Source organism: Calidris pugnax, unplaced genomic scaffold (assembly GCF_001431845.1).
Source record: "Calidris pugnax isolate Ruff unplaced genomic scaffold, ASM143184v1 scaffold20, whole genome shotgun sequence".
Lineage (NCBI taxonomy): Eukaryota > Metazoa > Chordata > Aves > Charadriiformes > Scolopacidae > Calidris > Calidris pugnax.
Window position 1 is genome coordinate 12,653,292 of NW_015094510.1, and position 16,599 is coordinate 12,669,890.

A 16,599-nucleotide genomic window follows, 5' to 3' on the forward strand; every position below is an offset into this window, starting at 1 on the left:
TAGCTCGCGTAGATCCGCCTCAGGGGCAGCTGGGGTTCAAAAGCGTAGGCTCTTGTCCAAGAAGTGCCCCTTTAAAGTCAGTAGATTTTCTCCATGGTTTCTGGGCTCCATCTTCATGTGGCAATTTGCAAGGCTGTGTTTGAAGTTATCAAAGTGAAGGCAAGTTTGCTAACGACTTGGGTACGGGAGGTGTATCAGCGAGGGAATGAATAAAATTAGTCATGTTTGTTTCAGCTCTTAGAAATGAAAGACTTAGATACAGTGTGTGCAAAGGCTTACATAAAAAGGGAGGAAGAGTTTTTTTTTTCTTTTTTTCTTTGTAAAGCTTATCGCTTGAATTTGGCAGGCCATGGAAAAGAGTATCATCTGCTTTACAAGCGTGATCACAGAGTTCAGTTCCCAACATGAGTGGTGCACAGCAGTATGCATGTAAACCAATTGTCATGCACATAAACCAATTACCACGAGAATTTTGTATTCAAAACATATCTATTTAATTTAATTTGATTTCTCCCCTCTCCTATTTTTCTCTGAAGAATATTATGTGAAACCGTAAAGGACTTTGTTGCCAAAATAGGGAAAACTTATGAAAAACCAATGGACAATGCAGAGGAAGCTGATGCCATGGCCATTAAAGTAAGACAATAACAATTTTCAAGTTTAAAGTTGTGGGTTTGTGTTATAGCTCATGGGTGTTTAATTTTTTTAAACCTCTCCAGGATGCCCAGCTCTGCTTCCATTTCAACCAATGACTTTAAATTTCTACTCTTATTTCCAAACTGTCTGTAAGATGTCTATAAACTCTGTTTACACTTTTTTCCTTCAGAAGGGATAAAGTACATGGTAACGTACATAGAGATAAATGGAAATACTCTGCATTAGGACTTACACTTTTCTCTGAAAGGGATTGAGTTAGCTACAGGAAAAAATAAATGGGATAGCGAAGAGATAATATGCTAGGAGAATGAAGGGAAGAGAGACTACAGTGTTAAAAATAATGGTTTAAGCTGTAAATTGTAGAGATCATGTTGCAAAAGCATTAAAAAAAAAAAAAGCCCAAACCAGAAGGATTTGGTATAAAGCACAGAATTTACATGAGCTGAAAAGAAAAGAAGAAAACAAAATCACTAACAATGCCAGAGTGAGGAAATGTACTTTCTAAATGGCAGGTCCTGGTTCATGTTTCTATTCACTGCACGGCTTAGAAAATTAATTTTCTTTTTTACTGTTCCAGGGCTAAACAGCATTGGTTTCCTTTCCCTTAAGCAGAGAAAACCAGCTCTTTTCCATTGTACCTAGAGAGTAACTGCTCCATTAGGGGTAGAGGTGTTTGACAGTGTTTGGTTATGGCTGGAGCCTCTTTGCTCTGTGACAGCTCACTTGCTTAAATGTACAGCTGTGTGGCAAAAAAAACCAAAACACAAATAACCGACCCAAAACCAAACCATATGTTTTCAGTCTAACAGCTGGGCATGTAGCCATAGGTTGTCTCACCAAGTTGGGGTACCGAGCACCCATAATTTGTTATAGTGCACGTGGGTAGGGGCAAATCTGTGCTGGTTCTCTCTGGGCTGTTGGGAGAGGAGTAAGATCTAATCTGTACCTTAGGTATGTGGCAGGCTGAGTTTAGCATTGTGTCTTATATTAGTCTGAGTGTAGGGGTTCTTTTTATATTATAAATTGCTCTTTAAAATAACGTTAATGTAATGTTGTAATTGCTGTAGTCTGGTTGAGTGTCATAAAATCTGCAAAAACCCATGCAGACCTACTCATAATCTGGTATTATGAAATACTGAAGCTGGGTTTGGATTTTACATAGACAGTGATGTAAACACTTAGACAATTTTAAACCCTTTTTCCGCTTTGCCTTAGTGCACCGAGTTAAACGAGAAGCTAGATCTGTTGCTCCAGGCTCTTCACACAGAAGCCCAGGCTGCTCCCATTCTCCCAGGCATCACTCCCCCCATCGTGGAAGAAGAAGCAGAGGAGTTCTCGAGTGAAGAATCCTTGTCTGAAAGTAAAGAGCAATTAGCGGAGTGCGTCTCAAAGTCTTCCACCCAGAAACTCTTCAAACCGAGGGAACAGCTAATGCTGCGGGCGAACAGCTTGAAGAAGGCTGTGAGGCAGATCATCGAACAAGCAGAGAAAGGTGCACACCAGCAACGGTCTTTTTCCTTTGCTATGTAAATTTTCAGTATTAAAGCTTGATTTAGAATCATAGAATCATAGAATGGTTAGGGTTGGAAGGGACCTCAAAGATCATAGAGTTCCAACCCCCCTGCCATGGGCAGGGACACCTCCCACTAGAGCAGGTTGGCCTTGGCCTTGAACACCTCCAGGGATGGGGCATCCACAAGTTCCCCGGGCAACCTCTTCCAGTGCCTCACCACCCTCATAGTAAAAAAAATTCTTCCTGATACCTAATCTGAATCTTTTTTCTTCCAATTTAAAACTGTTTCCCCTTGTCCTATCATTACCCTTCCTGGCATTTCTACATTTTTACGTAGACACAATTATATGCTTATTACAAGCTGCAAGGGAAAGAAATGCAGCTCGTTTGGATGCTGATGACTATCTGGCTGCGTATATGAATACGTGTGTACGCACGTGTGTGCACATACACAAGTGTGTTTCTTTTGTAGCTATTATACTCCACAAAAAGAAAATTTCTGGCAGTAAATCTCTATCAATGGGCAAAGGATTGCTAGATTCTATTTCACTGAATTGGCAATAGAAACCTTTTGTTAGTATTTTTAAGCTGAAAGTTAAAGCTACAGAAAAAAAATGAAGTTAATTTTCTATTTTTGCAAATTTTCTTTGAAGATCTTGAAACTTTTTTTTTTTTTTTAATAAGCAGTTGTGGATGAGCAGAATGCTCATAGTGAAGAACAAGTGAACCAATCCCCAACAGAATATAGCAAAGAATTGGATGACTCCAAAGAAGAGGAAAAAGAGGAAGATACAAAGGAACTTGAGTCCCCATCAAGTGAGTGAATTGGGAATAAAATAATTCCAAGTTATGCTGTCTCTTTATAGTTGCATTATGGAGTGTAGTTGGCTCCATAATTAAAAATACTAGCATGTTTTTTTCACTGGAAGCTAGTCACAAATTTTAATAGATGTGAATAAATAGAAGTTGACGGAAAAATGCAGGAGATGAGATGAACAGTCTTTTGGAAAGGATTTACAAAGGTGAGAAGGTATTTGTTGGGGACAGAAGTGCCTGTGTTTAATCCAGTGTTTACACTCACCTTCCTACATGAACCTTAGCAGGGACTAGGACCTAGGTAATGGTGGTGATACCATGCCTCAGTTGTAGGCATTTTAGGAATATCTGGCCTAAATGTAGGCATTTAGGAATGTAGGCATTATAGGAATATCTGTCAGTCATTTCTGTTGAAGGGCTTTCAAATTGTGTGAAACAGACATATTTATTCACTGTATTGACAACAAAAGCCTGATGTCTCAGCTGGGAACTTACCTTGAGACAGTTATTGGAACAGAGAGAATTAATATTTAAGTCTTCTATATGAAGTGGAAGTCTCTTCATTGGCCCCTCTCCTTTTCCCTTGATTATAGGAATCAATGCTTGTTGGTTGTCGAGTTTCAATAGTAGCTTATGGATGACTCTATCCTGCTGCCATAAATATATAATAAAATAAAAATATACACCCGTGTATATCCATATGTAGAAATATATATAAATTCCTTGCTTCTTGGTGATACAATTTCTGCGTTTATTGAGGAGCTGTATTATTCTTCATACATCTGATATGTGTGAAATAGAGTGCATATTAATGCTGTCAGTGGAAGATGGGCGTTTAGGGACAAAGCATGAAACATGAATTCAATTATCTGCAAGGAAACATCAGTTTTACTCATTAGGGCTCTGTTGTTTTTATCAGAGCATGAACAACAAAAGTTTATCTTTATTGCAGTTATCCCCATGAGCCTCATCCGTCAAATAAAGAGCAGCTGCTCTGTTGATTTTCCTATTTAATATAACTGCCTTGTTCTCAAGTACAGAGAGAACAGACTGTGTGAATAGCATTGTGAATTTTTCAGTAGCTTATGAAAAATGAATGCTAATTTTATTCTGAATAGTATATTTTACCCTCTGAGGATCTTTCTGGTCATTTGATGAAGATAATATTTTTCCATATGTTAATTACCTTCATCTAGATATTTAATAGTGCTTGTCAGATATCACTTGCAGCTATTCTTTCTTTTCATTTTTTTAACTTTATGTTACAGTGTTCTGTTGTGCACAAATATAAATCATTGTGTTGTATTGTTATCATGCAATACTATAGCATTTTGTGATAACTGCTAAGGCTGTTACACAGATACTAAAGTCAGAAGGAGCTATTAGGCCACTTGGTCAGACCTTTCATATAAAAAATTCCATAAAATTTCACCCATTTATCCCTGTCCTGTGTCTGATAATTTCAGTTGGATGTAAGGAAGTCATCCAGAAAGATGTGTCATCTTATTCCTGGGATACAAGAGGGTGAAGAATTTGCCCTTTCATTGACTGTTCTGTGCTAGGTTATCATCACTTAGAAAAGAAATGAATGCCCAAATCCTGGCCTGAATTGATTTGAGCACCATTTCTAACCCCTGGTTCTTGTTATTATCTTTGTCTTTAGATTTTCCCACTCTGCATTTCCTTTCTGTTAATGTCTTCAGACAGTACACCCACGTTGCTCTCAGGCTGAGTTATCGTGGTTGACGTGAACTGATCTGTCCCCCTCCTGCCACATAAAAGGGTGTATTTTATCCTTCCCACTACATTTCTGGTGATTTTTGTCTTCTGCTTTCTTGGTGCTAGTCCTAATCATTCTATTTTTGTGAAATTAGTTTTCAGGTTTTGAGAGGAATATATCAGATCGCTTTGAAATAATTTCATCTTGTGTTCTGAGCTTCTTCAGATGGTCAAGGCTGAAGTTGTCATCAGCTGAAGTAGTTTTAACACGTGAGATAATTTGGAGCAGAGGTAGCCAAGAAATGTCTGTCTATGATCATCTGGCGTGCAAAAGCTTTCTACATGCACATGGAAATGCTATAGCAAACCATTTGGTAATACCCGAACTTTCTTCCCTGGGGCACTAATTTCTGGCTGAATTTCACAAAGATTAACTTCCCCAGGCTAAAGCAGGCACCATCATATTCTCTCAGTCTGCATGAAACAAGTTCTGCCAGGAAAGTAAATTAGAGCAGCTGAGGTCAGTCCTCTGAAAAGCCCAGCCTTCTTCATCACCTCCAGAGGCAGCCCCAGGGATAAATGGCCTCATGGAGCCACCAGTTCCCCTTTGTGAACACCTTCTCTTTCCCTTTGATTTACTTCCCCTTCGTTTTTCTGAGCCCAGTACCTGCTTTGGTCACCAACAACTTGATCAGCTACCTGACTTTGCTGTCTGTCACAAGGTTTTGTTGATCCAGCTTGTCGAGAATTTTAACGAATAAGTTAGAATTGGAATAAGTTAGAATTATTTTAGGAATTGCTGTGGGTTTTAGTGAAGAAGAAAAGATGATGGTAAACCAGTCTCCCCCGTGATCACTCTAACTGCAGAAGACAAGAATGTCTGATTATGGCTTTCCCTTCCCTTGCAGATTTCAGGTCAGCTGTAGATAAAGGTGTCAGAGTTTTGCCGTAGGTTTTTCAGAAACCTGAAGCAGGCAGGGGGTCCATTTTAGCTGCTAGAACCAAATAGATTAGGTATTTTCATGGCCTATGGGTTAAAAAGCTTGCTTATCGATATTAAAAGTGTTACAAATGATAAAGAACTATATAATATAGGTATATTTATAAGTAAATACATTTTCAATTAAGTTTAAATGTTTTTCTTCATTAATGTGTTTATCAAGCTTATTACAGCTTTCAATGCTATTGTATTTAAGGTGGGTATAATTCAATTTTTGCTAGTAGCTTGAAGCATAAATTGGGAACTCGTCACATTGAATGCCATGCACACTTGTTCATTTTAATTTGTGCTTGTCACTTGATCTGCTTCTGAGTTTTCTTCCCTGTATTTAGAAGAAAAACTGGTGTGACAGCAAAGGACGTTTGTCATGAATGATAACATATTAAATTAATGCTTTTGAAATATGACCAGGGCTGTAAAAACAATGTATTTGGTAATGTCATAATAGGTCTAATTAGTGCTCTTACTTTTACTGCTTCTGCACAGGTAAAACTGCACCAAGATCTCCAGATCGACGTACAAGCCGAGGTATCCAATCTCAGACAGGCTCTTTCTCTGCTCCAGCTTTGGCTGCAAGCAAAGAAAACCTCCCAGTGCTTAACACTAGAATTATCTGCCCAGGTAATTATGATTCTGAAACCCGCTGTTCCTTACACTACTTTAATACAGCTTTCTGTTCCCCTGCTGCTTGTCAAATAATTTTTACTTCATGCCAGGAGCCCCGAGTTTGTTTGAACTGATACACACATCTTTGTGTTGCATCATATAGCTGAAAATACAAAATAACATAGGGGGTTCCTGATTGTTGGCATCACACCAGACGCAGCAGAAGTGTTGCATTTGATTCTGGAGGATGAAAAATGAAATTTGGGATCTTAGAATCATAGACTCACAGAGTGGTTTGAGTTGACAGGGACCTCTACAGGTCATCTAGTCCAACCCTCTGCCATGTGCAGACATGTCTTTCACTAGATCAGGTTGCTCAAAGACCTGTCCAGCCTAATGTTGAACACTTCCAATGATGGGACATCCACAATTTCTCGGGGCAACCCATGCCAGTATTTCAGCACCCTCATTGTAACAAGTTCTTATGGCCAATATAAGCCTACCCTCTTTCAGTTTAAAGTTGCTGCCCCTTGTCCTTGATAAAAAGTCTCTCAGTCTTTCTTATAAGCCCCCTCTATATTTTGAACAGCCTCAGAGCCTTCTCTTCTCCCCAGAGCCTTCTCTTCTCCAGGCTGATCAACCCCAACTCTCTCAGCCTGTCTTCATAGGAGAGGCACTCCATCCCTCTGATCATTTTCGTGACTTTCTTCTGGACCCATTCCAACAGGTCCATGCCTTTCCTCTGCTGAGAGCTCTAGAGCTGGACGCAGTACTCCAGGTGAGGTCTCACCAGAGCGGAGCAGAGGGGCAGAATCACCTCCCTTGACCTGCTGGCCGCAGTGCTTTTGATGCAGCTCAGGATACAGTTGGCTTTCTGGGCTGCGAGTGCACATTGCCAGCTCATGATGAATTTTTCATCCACCTGTACCCCCAACTCCTTCTATCATTCATTCTACTCAGTAGAGGCTATGAAGCAGCTGAGGAACAGAGCTGTGTGAAGGTCAGCCCTCTGAATAAGAGATGTCTGTAGATGCCTCTCAGGAAATGGATAACCGAAACTACACAAAGCTGCTGTGCAGTAAAACCAGTAGAAAGAAAATCTCTTCTTATCCAAATACAATTAACAGCTAAAAAAAATCTGTTCTCATCCAAATGCAATTAATACTAGGGAGCAGCAGTAAAATACTGTTTTAATTAGCTTCAATAGTATAGTTAAAACATAATGGCACTGAGCCTGCATTTTTTCTTTAGGTCAATCTAAGTGAAAGCTTTTTCAAAGTACTTTTCTTTGTTTACGTGCATTACACAGTGTTTTGCAGAGTGACTTCAATGTAAATCAAAGGTAGGCATCACCACCTGCTCTAGTGGGAGGTGTCCCTACCCATGGCAGGGGGTTGGACCTACATGATCTTTAAGGTTCCTTCCAACTCAAACCATTCTATGATTCTGTGATTCTATGGCAAGGCTCTGGCCTTTCCACAAATTAAGTAAAATTAAACTATGACTCTTCCAGTTGCAAAAAAATTAGGAATATTTACAAAGGAAAGGACCAAAGAAAAATTATGGACAGTTGGGAGGTGAAAATTAAACTAAATAAAAATCTCTAGTAGTCTTTTTGGATATTATCACCCATTTGGTTACTATGCCAGCCAGTGAGCGTTGGCATGAAATCCTGAATTTTCTTTGGTTTTTTTCTTTCTGAATGGTGGTAGCTGAAGAGTCAGCCACCACACCACAGCACAGCTGTCTGTCTGCTCAAGAGAGCCAGAGACCTCAAAAGATAACCCATATAGGTAAAAACTGAGATAGAAACACCATCATTCCCTATCTGGATTTAATGCATATTTTGTCTCTCAGTATGTGGTGTATATTAAGACAATGTATGTTTCTCTGTTTATCAAATACAAATTGGGTTTTTTGTTATTTTTTTCTGTTTGTTTGTTTTGTGTTTTTTTTTCTTTAAATCAGGTTTGAGGGCTGGTCTAGCTGCTTCTATTGCAGGAAGTTCAATTATTAGCAAAATGTTGCTAGCAAACATCGATCCATTTGGTGCTACGCCGTTTATTGACCCGGATCCAGATTCACTGTAAGAAATTATTTTTTTTCCCCAAATTTACTGTTTTGCTTCAGTTTGCTTTTCTTAAGCTTTTTTTTTTTCACTTTTTTGGTAATCTTTTTGTTTTTTCATTATGAAATTCTGTTTTACTCTCCCATTTGGCAGTAGACCTCAAAGTTTGAAAACAGGTTATATAGTGCCCTTTTAGTTATGAGTAGTGCAGAATTGTCTTGCGGCAGCAGAAACGATAGGAGACATTTGCTGTCTTACCCCTTGCTCATTGCCTCTGAGAGGAGGAGGACAGCAGTCCACCAGAGCTGGGTTTTCCTGCCCAAACCACTGGTGTGAACACCAGCTCAGCCACCAGCATGATGTTGAAGCAGGTCTGGGCACTATGTAGTGGAGGAAGAAGAAGAAGAGAGTCCCCCTTAAGGACTGGAGCAGTGAGGTGGAAATTTTGTCTTTTCCCACCTGTGCACTTTCTGCTTCCCAGAACTGGGTGTAGCATTGGCAGAGACTTAGCGATGGCGTCTTGGTTGTGGGCCACAACTCCCCTAAGACAAAGCTGAGTGAGGCAGCATCAGCCAAAGATGGAGCACCAGCACACCCTAAACACAGCCTGGGTGCTCGGCCCAGTGTGGTGCTGCTGGCTCAGAACCGTGTAGAGGGCAGTTCTTTCCTTATGTTCCTCTGTTAATTTTGGGTATGGTGGAGCTGGTGCTAGGATGGGGATGTGCCAGAGTTTCTTCTTTGACCTATTGGAAGTAACTTGCACTTGCAAAGAAGGAACCGGCAAGTCTGTCTCTTTGACTGCCCTTGGGTTTCCTCAGGGAGATTCAGAGGTAACATCTCTTGACATCTTGTGGTTGATGTATCTGTTCTGAGACCAACCACAATCTTGGCCAAAGCTCTGTGTGTCTAGGTACTGTACAAATGTGCACCTAATTATCTCTTTTCTTCTAACAGGGAGGGTTATTCAGAAAAATGTGTCATGAACAACTACTTTGGAATTGGGTTAGATGCAAAAATTTCACTAGAATTTAATAACAAGCGAGAAGAGCACCCTGAAAAGTGCAGGTAATATAATTGTCAGTACCAGAGCCAAGGCATTTCCATTATTTTCTTTTCCTTATCTGTTTATTTGAATTTCTTAACTTTTTCTCATCCTACGAATACAATACACTGTGTGTGTATTTAAATATGTGAATCTTGTTCTACCTGTTTTCAGAAGTCGGACGAAAAACATGATGTGGTATGGAGTTCTTGGCACAAAAGAGCTACTGCAGAGAACTTACAAGAACTTAGAACAGAAAGTTCAACTGGAGGTAAATTTTATTTGTGGGCAGAATGGGTATTTTTCCTTCCACAATGTGTAGGGAAGAATTTGGGCTTCCTCTTTTAGAGCTCTTGTGTCAACCCAAGTTGATCTCAGTGGCACTGTGTAAAAATGTGCTATGTAGGAGGTGAAAACTCTTACACGAAGTGAACATACACTAAACAGAATGAAAGAAAACCTTCAGGTTCATTTTAAACCGAGAGCTTGATTACCCATAAAGGGAGAGCACACAGATTATCTTAGTCAAAATTCTTGACAGAAGAGGGGAGATTCTGAATGTGCATCACAAGAAACCCCAAGTCTCACCTGTAGAGACTTTCTCTAATAGGTGTTGGAGACAGTCACACAAAAGAAGCAAGATGTTATCAAAGCCACAAAAAATGCAGTGTAAATTATCTAAATATGGTTAATTTGTATTTTTTTTTTATGTTCTAACATGAAATCCAAGTCTTATTCACGATACTGGGAACTTAAAGGAGATAAAAATAATTACCAAATGCAGAAAGAGACTATGAGATGGTTACAGTTATTTTCACCCAAAGAATATCTAGGCTGGATTTTGAGAGAGAACATACGTAATTTCTCTTTTTACTTCATGGGAAGTGTTTCGTATGGAAGTTCACGATATTTATAAGAAGATAACTTTTTAAGCTGAAAGAATAATTTTAAGTTACTGGAACTCTTTCTCACGCCTCTGAGATTTAGGAGGATTTTGTCTGATAGCAGCAGATTGCTGTTATCTAAGGACTGAGTAATTATCAAGGAATTATGCAGTAGTTAGCAAATATAATGACAGGAAAGGATGTTATGTGTGCTGCAGATAGAATTCTAATTTAAGGATCTTTTGAATAAGATTCAAATATGATTCAATAAGGCATTCAAATCTGACCTTTCCATGATTATTTTTTAATATTTCTGGAAGTAAACTGGCAAGTAGAAATTTCATATTTAGTATTGCCTTGCATAATATTAGCCTTATGCTAAAATGTGTGATGAGGTGCATGGCATCGGAAAATTAAAAATATCAATTTCTGGAACTGGAAACCCCTACTATAATACAAATGGCTTTGCAGCATCTATTAGTATCATGGCATATTTTGGATACTGTCACATTTTGATCCAAAATGTTAAATTTTGTATTGTTGCTGAGATTAAATAATAAAAAGAGAGCACTAAGCACATTCGGGAAATAATTTTGCATCTCTTTCTCCTCCTGATAAAATTGCTACAGATTTTGTCCTTATTTCCTGAGGATTCCTATTCTGTTTGTATAATTTTAAGATCCTTCTGTGGGACTAGTAACTTGTGGTAATCTAGCAATCCTCTGTAAAGGCAACTTCACCTGCAAATTCATGATCCCCAAAGTGATGCCTGCATCCAGCATTTATGACCTTACATTTCCAACTTGCTTCAGATCCACACTTGTGGCCCTGCTGCAGGACAGGACTTTTGACTGCCAGTTGAATGGTTTGAGATTTTGGGGTTCAACTCTGCAGGCAGTTGTACTGCTCTAAGTCAAGAGTGATGTCACTGACGTCTGTAAATTTACTCGTGGCTGTAAGTAGGGTGAGATTGACCTATGTCTCCCATGGTTGGTTGAGTAGGAATTGGAGTTGCTTGTGGGTTTTTGGAGGATAAAGAGGTAAGAAAGAAGGACTGAATGACCGGTTGGGCATAGGAATGACCTCTTACCTGCAAAATCAACAACTCCGAGCCACGGCCAGGGTGACAACTATGGAGTCATTCCTAGATTTGCCTTTGCACTTTTGGGAGAGAGTGAGTTATTTTTAAGAGATGGCAGAACTCCTAACAATGCTTACGTTTAACCACATGTTTTCGGCTATGCCAGAGATATTCTTGGATTCTTTTGATTTATTTTTTTTCCCTGCTTAATAGACTTAAATGTGAAACTGGAAGCGTTTCTTTGAAGAGTCATGGAACGCCTCTGCTGTAGATCAGCAGAGGTGATCAACAGAATCACAGAATGATATGGAATTGGAAGGGACCTCTTGAAATTATTGAGTCCAACCCCCCTGTGAAAGCATGTCCACCTAGAGCAGGTTGCACTGGAATGTGTCCAGGCGGGTTTGGAATGTCTCCAGAGATGGAGACTCCACCACCTCCCTGGGCAGCCCATTCCAGTGCTCTGTCACCTCCAGAGTAAAGAAGTTCCCTCTCATGTTTAGGTGGAACTTCTTATGTTCTAGTTTGTGCCCGTTACCTCTTGTCCTGGCACTAGTGTTTTTTCAGCTCTGCAAAAGTCACTGTGGAGGAGAGGTTTGTACTAGAGATGCTTCACAGCATGCGTGGAATTGGCTTGTGTCCACCTACTAGTGACTCCATCCTCCCCTGCCAGCTCTGTTGAATCTTCATGTATTACAAATGACTGATTACTTTTATCACATTATTTATATACTGAACGAGCTTTTATCCATTACAGTGTGACGGACAGTACATCCCCCTTCCGAGTCTGCAGGGCATAGCTGTGCTAAACATTCCCAGCTATGCTGGTGGGACTAATTTCTGGGGTGGAACCAAAGAAGATGATGTGAGTAGCATTAAAGAGAAGTAATCTACTGGGCAAAACAAGCAATAAATAGCATGAACTGCTCTTCTCATTTAATTTTAATATTAGTAGCATATGGTTTGGATAGCAACTCTTATGCAGAGAGGCTGTTTCAGTTTTAACTTGTTGATGTTTTAATTGGAAATATATCCCATGATTTTTCACTCTTGCTTTCTGTCATGTCCATTAGACAAAAATGTTCACAATAAGGCTTAATAATTTTTTTTTAAAATGGCTCTATGAGTGTTGTTAGAAACTAATTTTATAAACAGAGACACAAATAGTTTGTCTCTATATTGTAAACCTGTAAATAAGGTTATTCTAACAATAAGCAAGGTAGATAAGGATAATCACTCATGGTTTATACCTCAATTTTCCTCCTGTTTTTCAAACAGCTTTGGACTCTAAGGGATGGTGATTCAGAAAATGAGGACTGATGCATTTAGTGACTGATAGTTTAGTGGGGGTAGTAATCTTGTTTTTTAAATATTATCTTCAATGAGCTTCTACAATTCTTCTAAAATATTTTAGCTATCTTTTTTGCCCTTCTTCCTCACATCTCCTCAGAAATGTGACACTACATGGACACCGAAATGTCTTACAACTTGAAGCGGTCCTATTGCTGCCGTCCACTTCACGCACAGTGGAGCAATTGTAATTACTTGCAGATTATCCCTGTTCTGCATGAACTGATTTAGTGTGTGTGAGGTCTGAATCACCTGAAACTGCAGTTTCAAATTAGCCTGTGATTTTAATGTAGACAATCCAGGATTTTTTTTGCCAAAATGCTTAATGCTTTTGGTTTCTTGTGAGTTATTATCCTTTGCTTTATACATATACACACACACACACATATATATAAAAGTCACAAAAATATTTAAACATGTTTCGATGTCCTTTTGTTATTTTTGTTATATGTTAGAGGATGGCAGTTATGTTTATATTTGGCTATGGATATCTACTCCATTTCATATTCATAACTTGAAAGCATCTCTAACATCTGCTCAGCTCCTGTTCAGGGGTTTATTTTTCTCCCTGGACTGCCACACTGAGAGAAGATCTGTCCTAGCTGTTATACTGGTAGACAGTGAATGTGTGTCTCTTGGAGCAGTTTTACTGATATTCTTAGTCATCTGGTGATCAGATGTACCAGTAAAATGACATAGCAGTTGTGGACCAAGTTAAGAGCATAATTCACTGCCTTAGTGTATTCTTGAGTGGTCATCTGAGATGGTGGTCTGAAGTGCTGGTGTTTCTGCTTATCTGGACAAAAGCAAGATGTTTCCTTTGACAGCTGCAGATATTCCTGAAACATCAGTGAGCCAAGCAGGGTGGCCACACAGCTGACCGACTTGAGCTGGGCTTGTTTAGGCATGCTTTTTTGGTGTCCAAAGGATGGGCTGGAACCACGACCTGCAACAGGAAAGGAGGGAATTGTTTCTTGAATATTGATACACGAGGATTCGTTTGCCTTTATTTATTAAAAAAAAAAAAGTATGGTTGGTTCTCAGTACAGATATATTTTAATTGGTGGAGAGACACAGCAGACTGGGTTGGGATTTGCCCATCCTTTTGCTAAAATGGAAGCACAAAATAAATGAAATTTTACAACTACTTTTTCTTAACTCCTGCAGAACTAGCCCTGTAGATGTCCCTTATACTTGTTAAAGCTGGATCAAGGACTGTCCATACTTTTTACCTTGGAATAACAGAATCACTGTCTTTGCTCTTTTCAAGATGTTCACATCCCCATATGAAAATGGAAACATTTCCATGGAAATTGAAAAAATGCAGATAGAGAAACCTTTCACGTCAAAACACTCTAGAGCCAGTAAAATTGCACTTTCGTTCTTTGACACTTACCTGCTCAAGATCTATCTGTGCAATCCTGGGATGCTCTGAAGTGTCACCTGGATGTGCCACTAAACTGTGGCAACTGTGCTGTGCAGCCCTTTCCCTGAGAAGCCCTCCTCAGCCTCCTGGCCAAAGCCACCACTTATTGCACTGGAGTGAAGGTTCCCACTGGCCTGGTGGGCACCAGGGACCAAAGTCCCTCACTCTGTGGCCCGTCCTCTCTCTCCCTGAGCCATTGCTGCAGACACAACCTGAATTACACAGTTCTGGATTTGCACCCTCTTATTCTTCACATTTAGGAAGTCGTCTATCAGGGTATGGGACCCAACTAGTTGTGGCTTCTGAGCTCCTTTCAGGGATTTTCTCCAGTCTGGTCTCAGGTGTCTCTGGTGCAGCTTACTCTGCCCAAGGTGCCAACTGAAGTAGTCCAAGTACCGCTCAGAGAGGTCATCTCTCTGCCTGTTAAACTCTTACTGCAGTGATTTCTTCTGCTGATTTTTCTCCCTCGTTGCTCCCTATTGCATATCAGGATGAAACGGTCAAGCTCCAAGTGACCTTAGTATGGTGTCTCCTGCCAGACCCAGTTGAACTCCCCCCTAAGACTTGTCCTGTGGTGTGGCTGAATTCCCCTGCAGGACACCAGGGGGCAATGACACACACGAGACTTCCTCTGCTTTGTGTAAGCTCGTGGAAATTCAATGCCTTGGTTGGGTATCAGGACGTTTGTTCCATAGTGAAGTGGTTTTCATATTTAGAGTGGATAATTGTATACAGCACAAACAGGATCCTTTTCAATATGAAAGCTGTGTTTAACAAAGCCGAGCGTGAACTCAGGCGTTGGTTTCCAGAGAATTCAAAATAAAAGAAGATAAGCACTTCTGAGAAAAAAGACACCATTACTCCTCTCAACTTCAAGAACCTATTAGATATTAAGTACATTTACCAAGCAGAGATTTGAATTGGCCTTTCATCTTGCCTTGAAAAACATGTCTTAGTCTGCACACTGGAACATGCCCTCCTTCCTATATAAGGATATGCCTCGTCATTCAGATATTTGAAATGCTATAAGCATTGCTGGTTTAAAACAGTATTTGCCTCCTGTCTACGCTATCTCACTTCTATGACTTTTGAGAGACAATGTAGTTATTCTACAGTAAATACGTTAGAGCATTTAAGAGTTGAAAACGAATCTGTAAATGAATCTGTGTTTCGTTGAGCATGCAATCTAAGCACTAGGTTTACCATCAGAAATGGAATATTTCCTTTTCCTTTCAGATATTTGGGGCTCCGTCGTTCGATGATAAAATCTTAGAAGTCGTTGCGGTGTTTGGCAGCATGCAGATGGCAGTTTCAAGAGTCATCAAACTGCAGCACCACAGGATAGCTCAGGTTTGTGTCTTACTTGAAGGCACGCAACACGGTTGGCAGCAGTTTGGGATGCTGGCAAGTAGCGGTACTCTTGATGACCACCATCCTACACGTTAATAAAACGCTGACATTGTTTTAATTTTAACGGGTAATGAATTGTCTTCGATGATGAATGAGGTATAAAAGTGCTTCATCCTTGAGACAGTCCTGGAGGGAAGCCACAGCTCCTCGTAATCAACATATTTCAGGTGGCCCGTCAGCTTCATTAGTATTTATTGCTCTGTAAAATAATGTGTTTGTTCTTTTCCAGTGTCGGTCAGTAAAGATCACCATACTTGGTGATGAAGGGGTTCCAGTGCAAGTCGATGGAGAGGCATGGATCCAGCCCCCAGGAGTTATTAAGATCATACATAAAAACAGAGCGCAGATGCTAACACGAGACAGAGTATGTAACAGAAATATTGTTATGAAATACCATTATTAACACCGGTCTCTGTAATAATTTGATTCAGTTATAACATGAACAAAACAATGCTTATAAAAATGTTTTATAACTATTTATATAACTTCTATAATTACTTACAGTTATATAATTTCTATAGTAGGCCGGATAGAGAATTGTTCTTTTGTATAAGGGACAAAGCTGTGTTAGCTTTTATCAGTTTTATTAGTGCTTTTCCTGTATTCTTATTAATGGTCAAAGAATGGTCAAAATTTTATATATCCTCCTTCCCTTCCTCTCTTTATATAAAAAATTAAATTTAAAAGGCTTTTTTTTGTTAAATTAATGTTAACTAAAATTTTATAGAAATTCAAATGTATATAAAATATAAAATTACTTTTTTTAATAAGTAAAAATACTCCAAGTGCTGTGAACTGAATGTGTGATTTCTTTTGCTTAGGCCTTTGAAAATACCCTGAAGTCTTGGGAGGACAAACAGAAGTATGATTCCTGTAAACCTGTCATTCGATCACCCTTGTACCCTCAGCAGGCTGTGGAGTTGGCTACAGAAGAAGAAGTTGCACAGATCCAGCTGTGCTCACAAGCTGCAGAAGAACTGATTACCAGGTAGAGTAAAATTATAGAAGTTTTGATTGGCAACATAGG

At 39.5% G+C, this 16,599-nt stretch overlaps 1 protein-coding gene across 3 annotated transcripts in view; it reads left to right on the forward strand.

Moving 5' to 3' along the window:
- The window catches only part of DGKH (diacylglycerol kinase, eta), a 172,230-nt gene that overhangs the window by 129,083 nt on the left and 26,548 nt on the right, over positions 1 to 16,599 (forward strand). For all 3 annotated transcript variants that reach the window (XM_014965977.1, XM_014965976.1, XM_014965978.1), the window contains 11 exons: positions 537 to 636; positions 1,873 to 2,149; positions 2,858 to 2,986; positions 6,192 to 6,326; positions 8,280 to 8,397; positions 9,334 to 9,444; positions 9,596 to 9,692; positions 12,144 to 12,251; positions 15,399 to 15,512; positions 15,802 to 15,936; positions 16,394 to 16,560. In XM_014965977.1, coding sequence (XP_014821463.1) covers positions 537 to 636; positions 1,873 to 2,149; positions 2,858 to 2,986; positions 6,192 to 6,326; positions 8,280 to 8,397; positions 9,334 to 9,444; positions 9,596 to 9,692; positions 12,144 to 12,251; positions 15,399 to 15,512; positions 15,802 to 15,936; positions 16,394 to 16,560 — 1,491 coding nt within the window. The remainder of the gene's footprint in view (positions 1 to 536; positions 637 to 1,872; positions 2,150 to 2,857; positions 2,987 to 6,191; positions 6,327 to 8,279; positions 8,398 to 9,333; positions 9,445 to 9,595; positions 9,693 to 12,143; positions 12,252 to 15,398; positions 15,513 to 15,801; positions 15,937 to 16,393; positions 16,561 to 16,599) is intronic.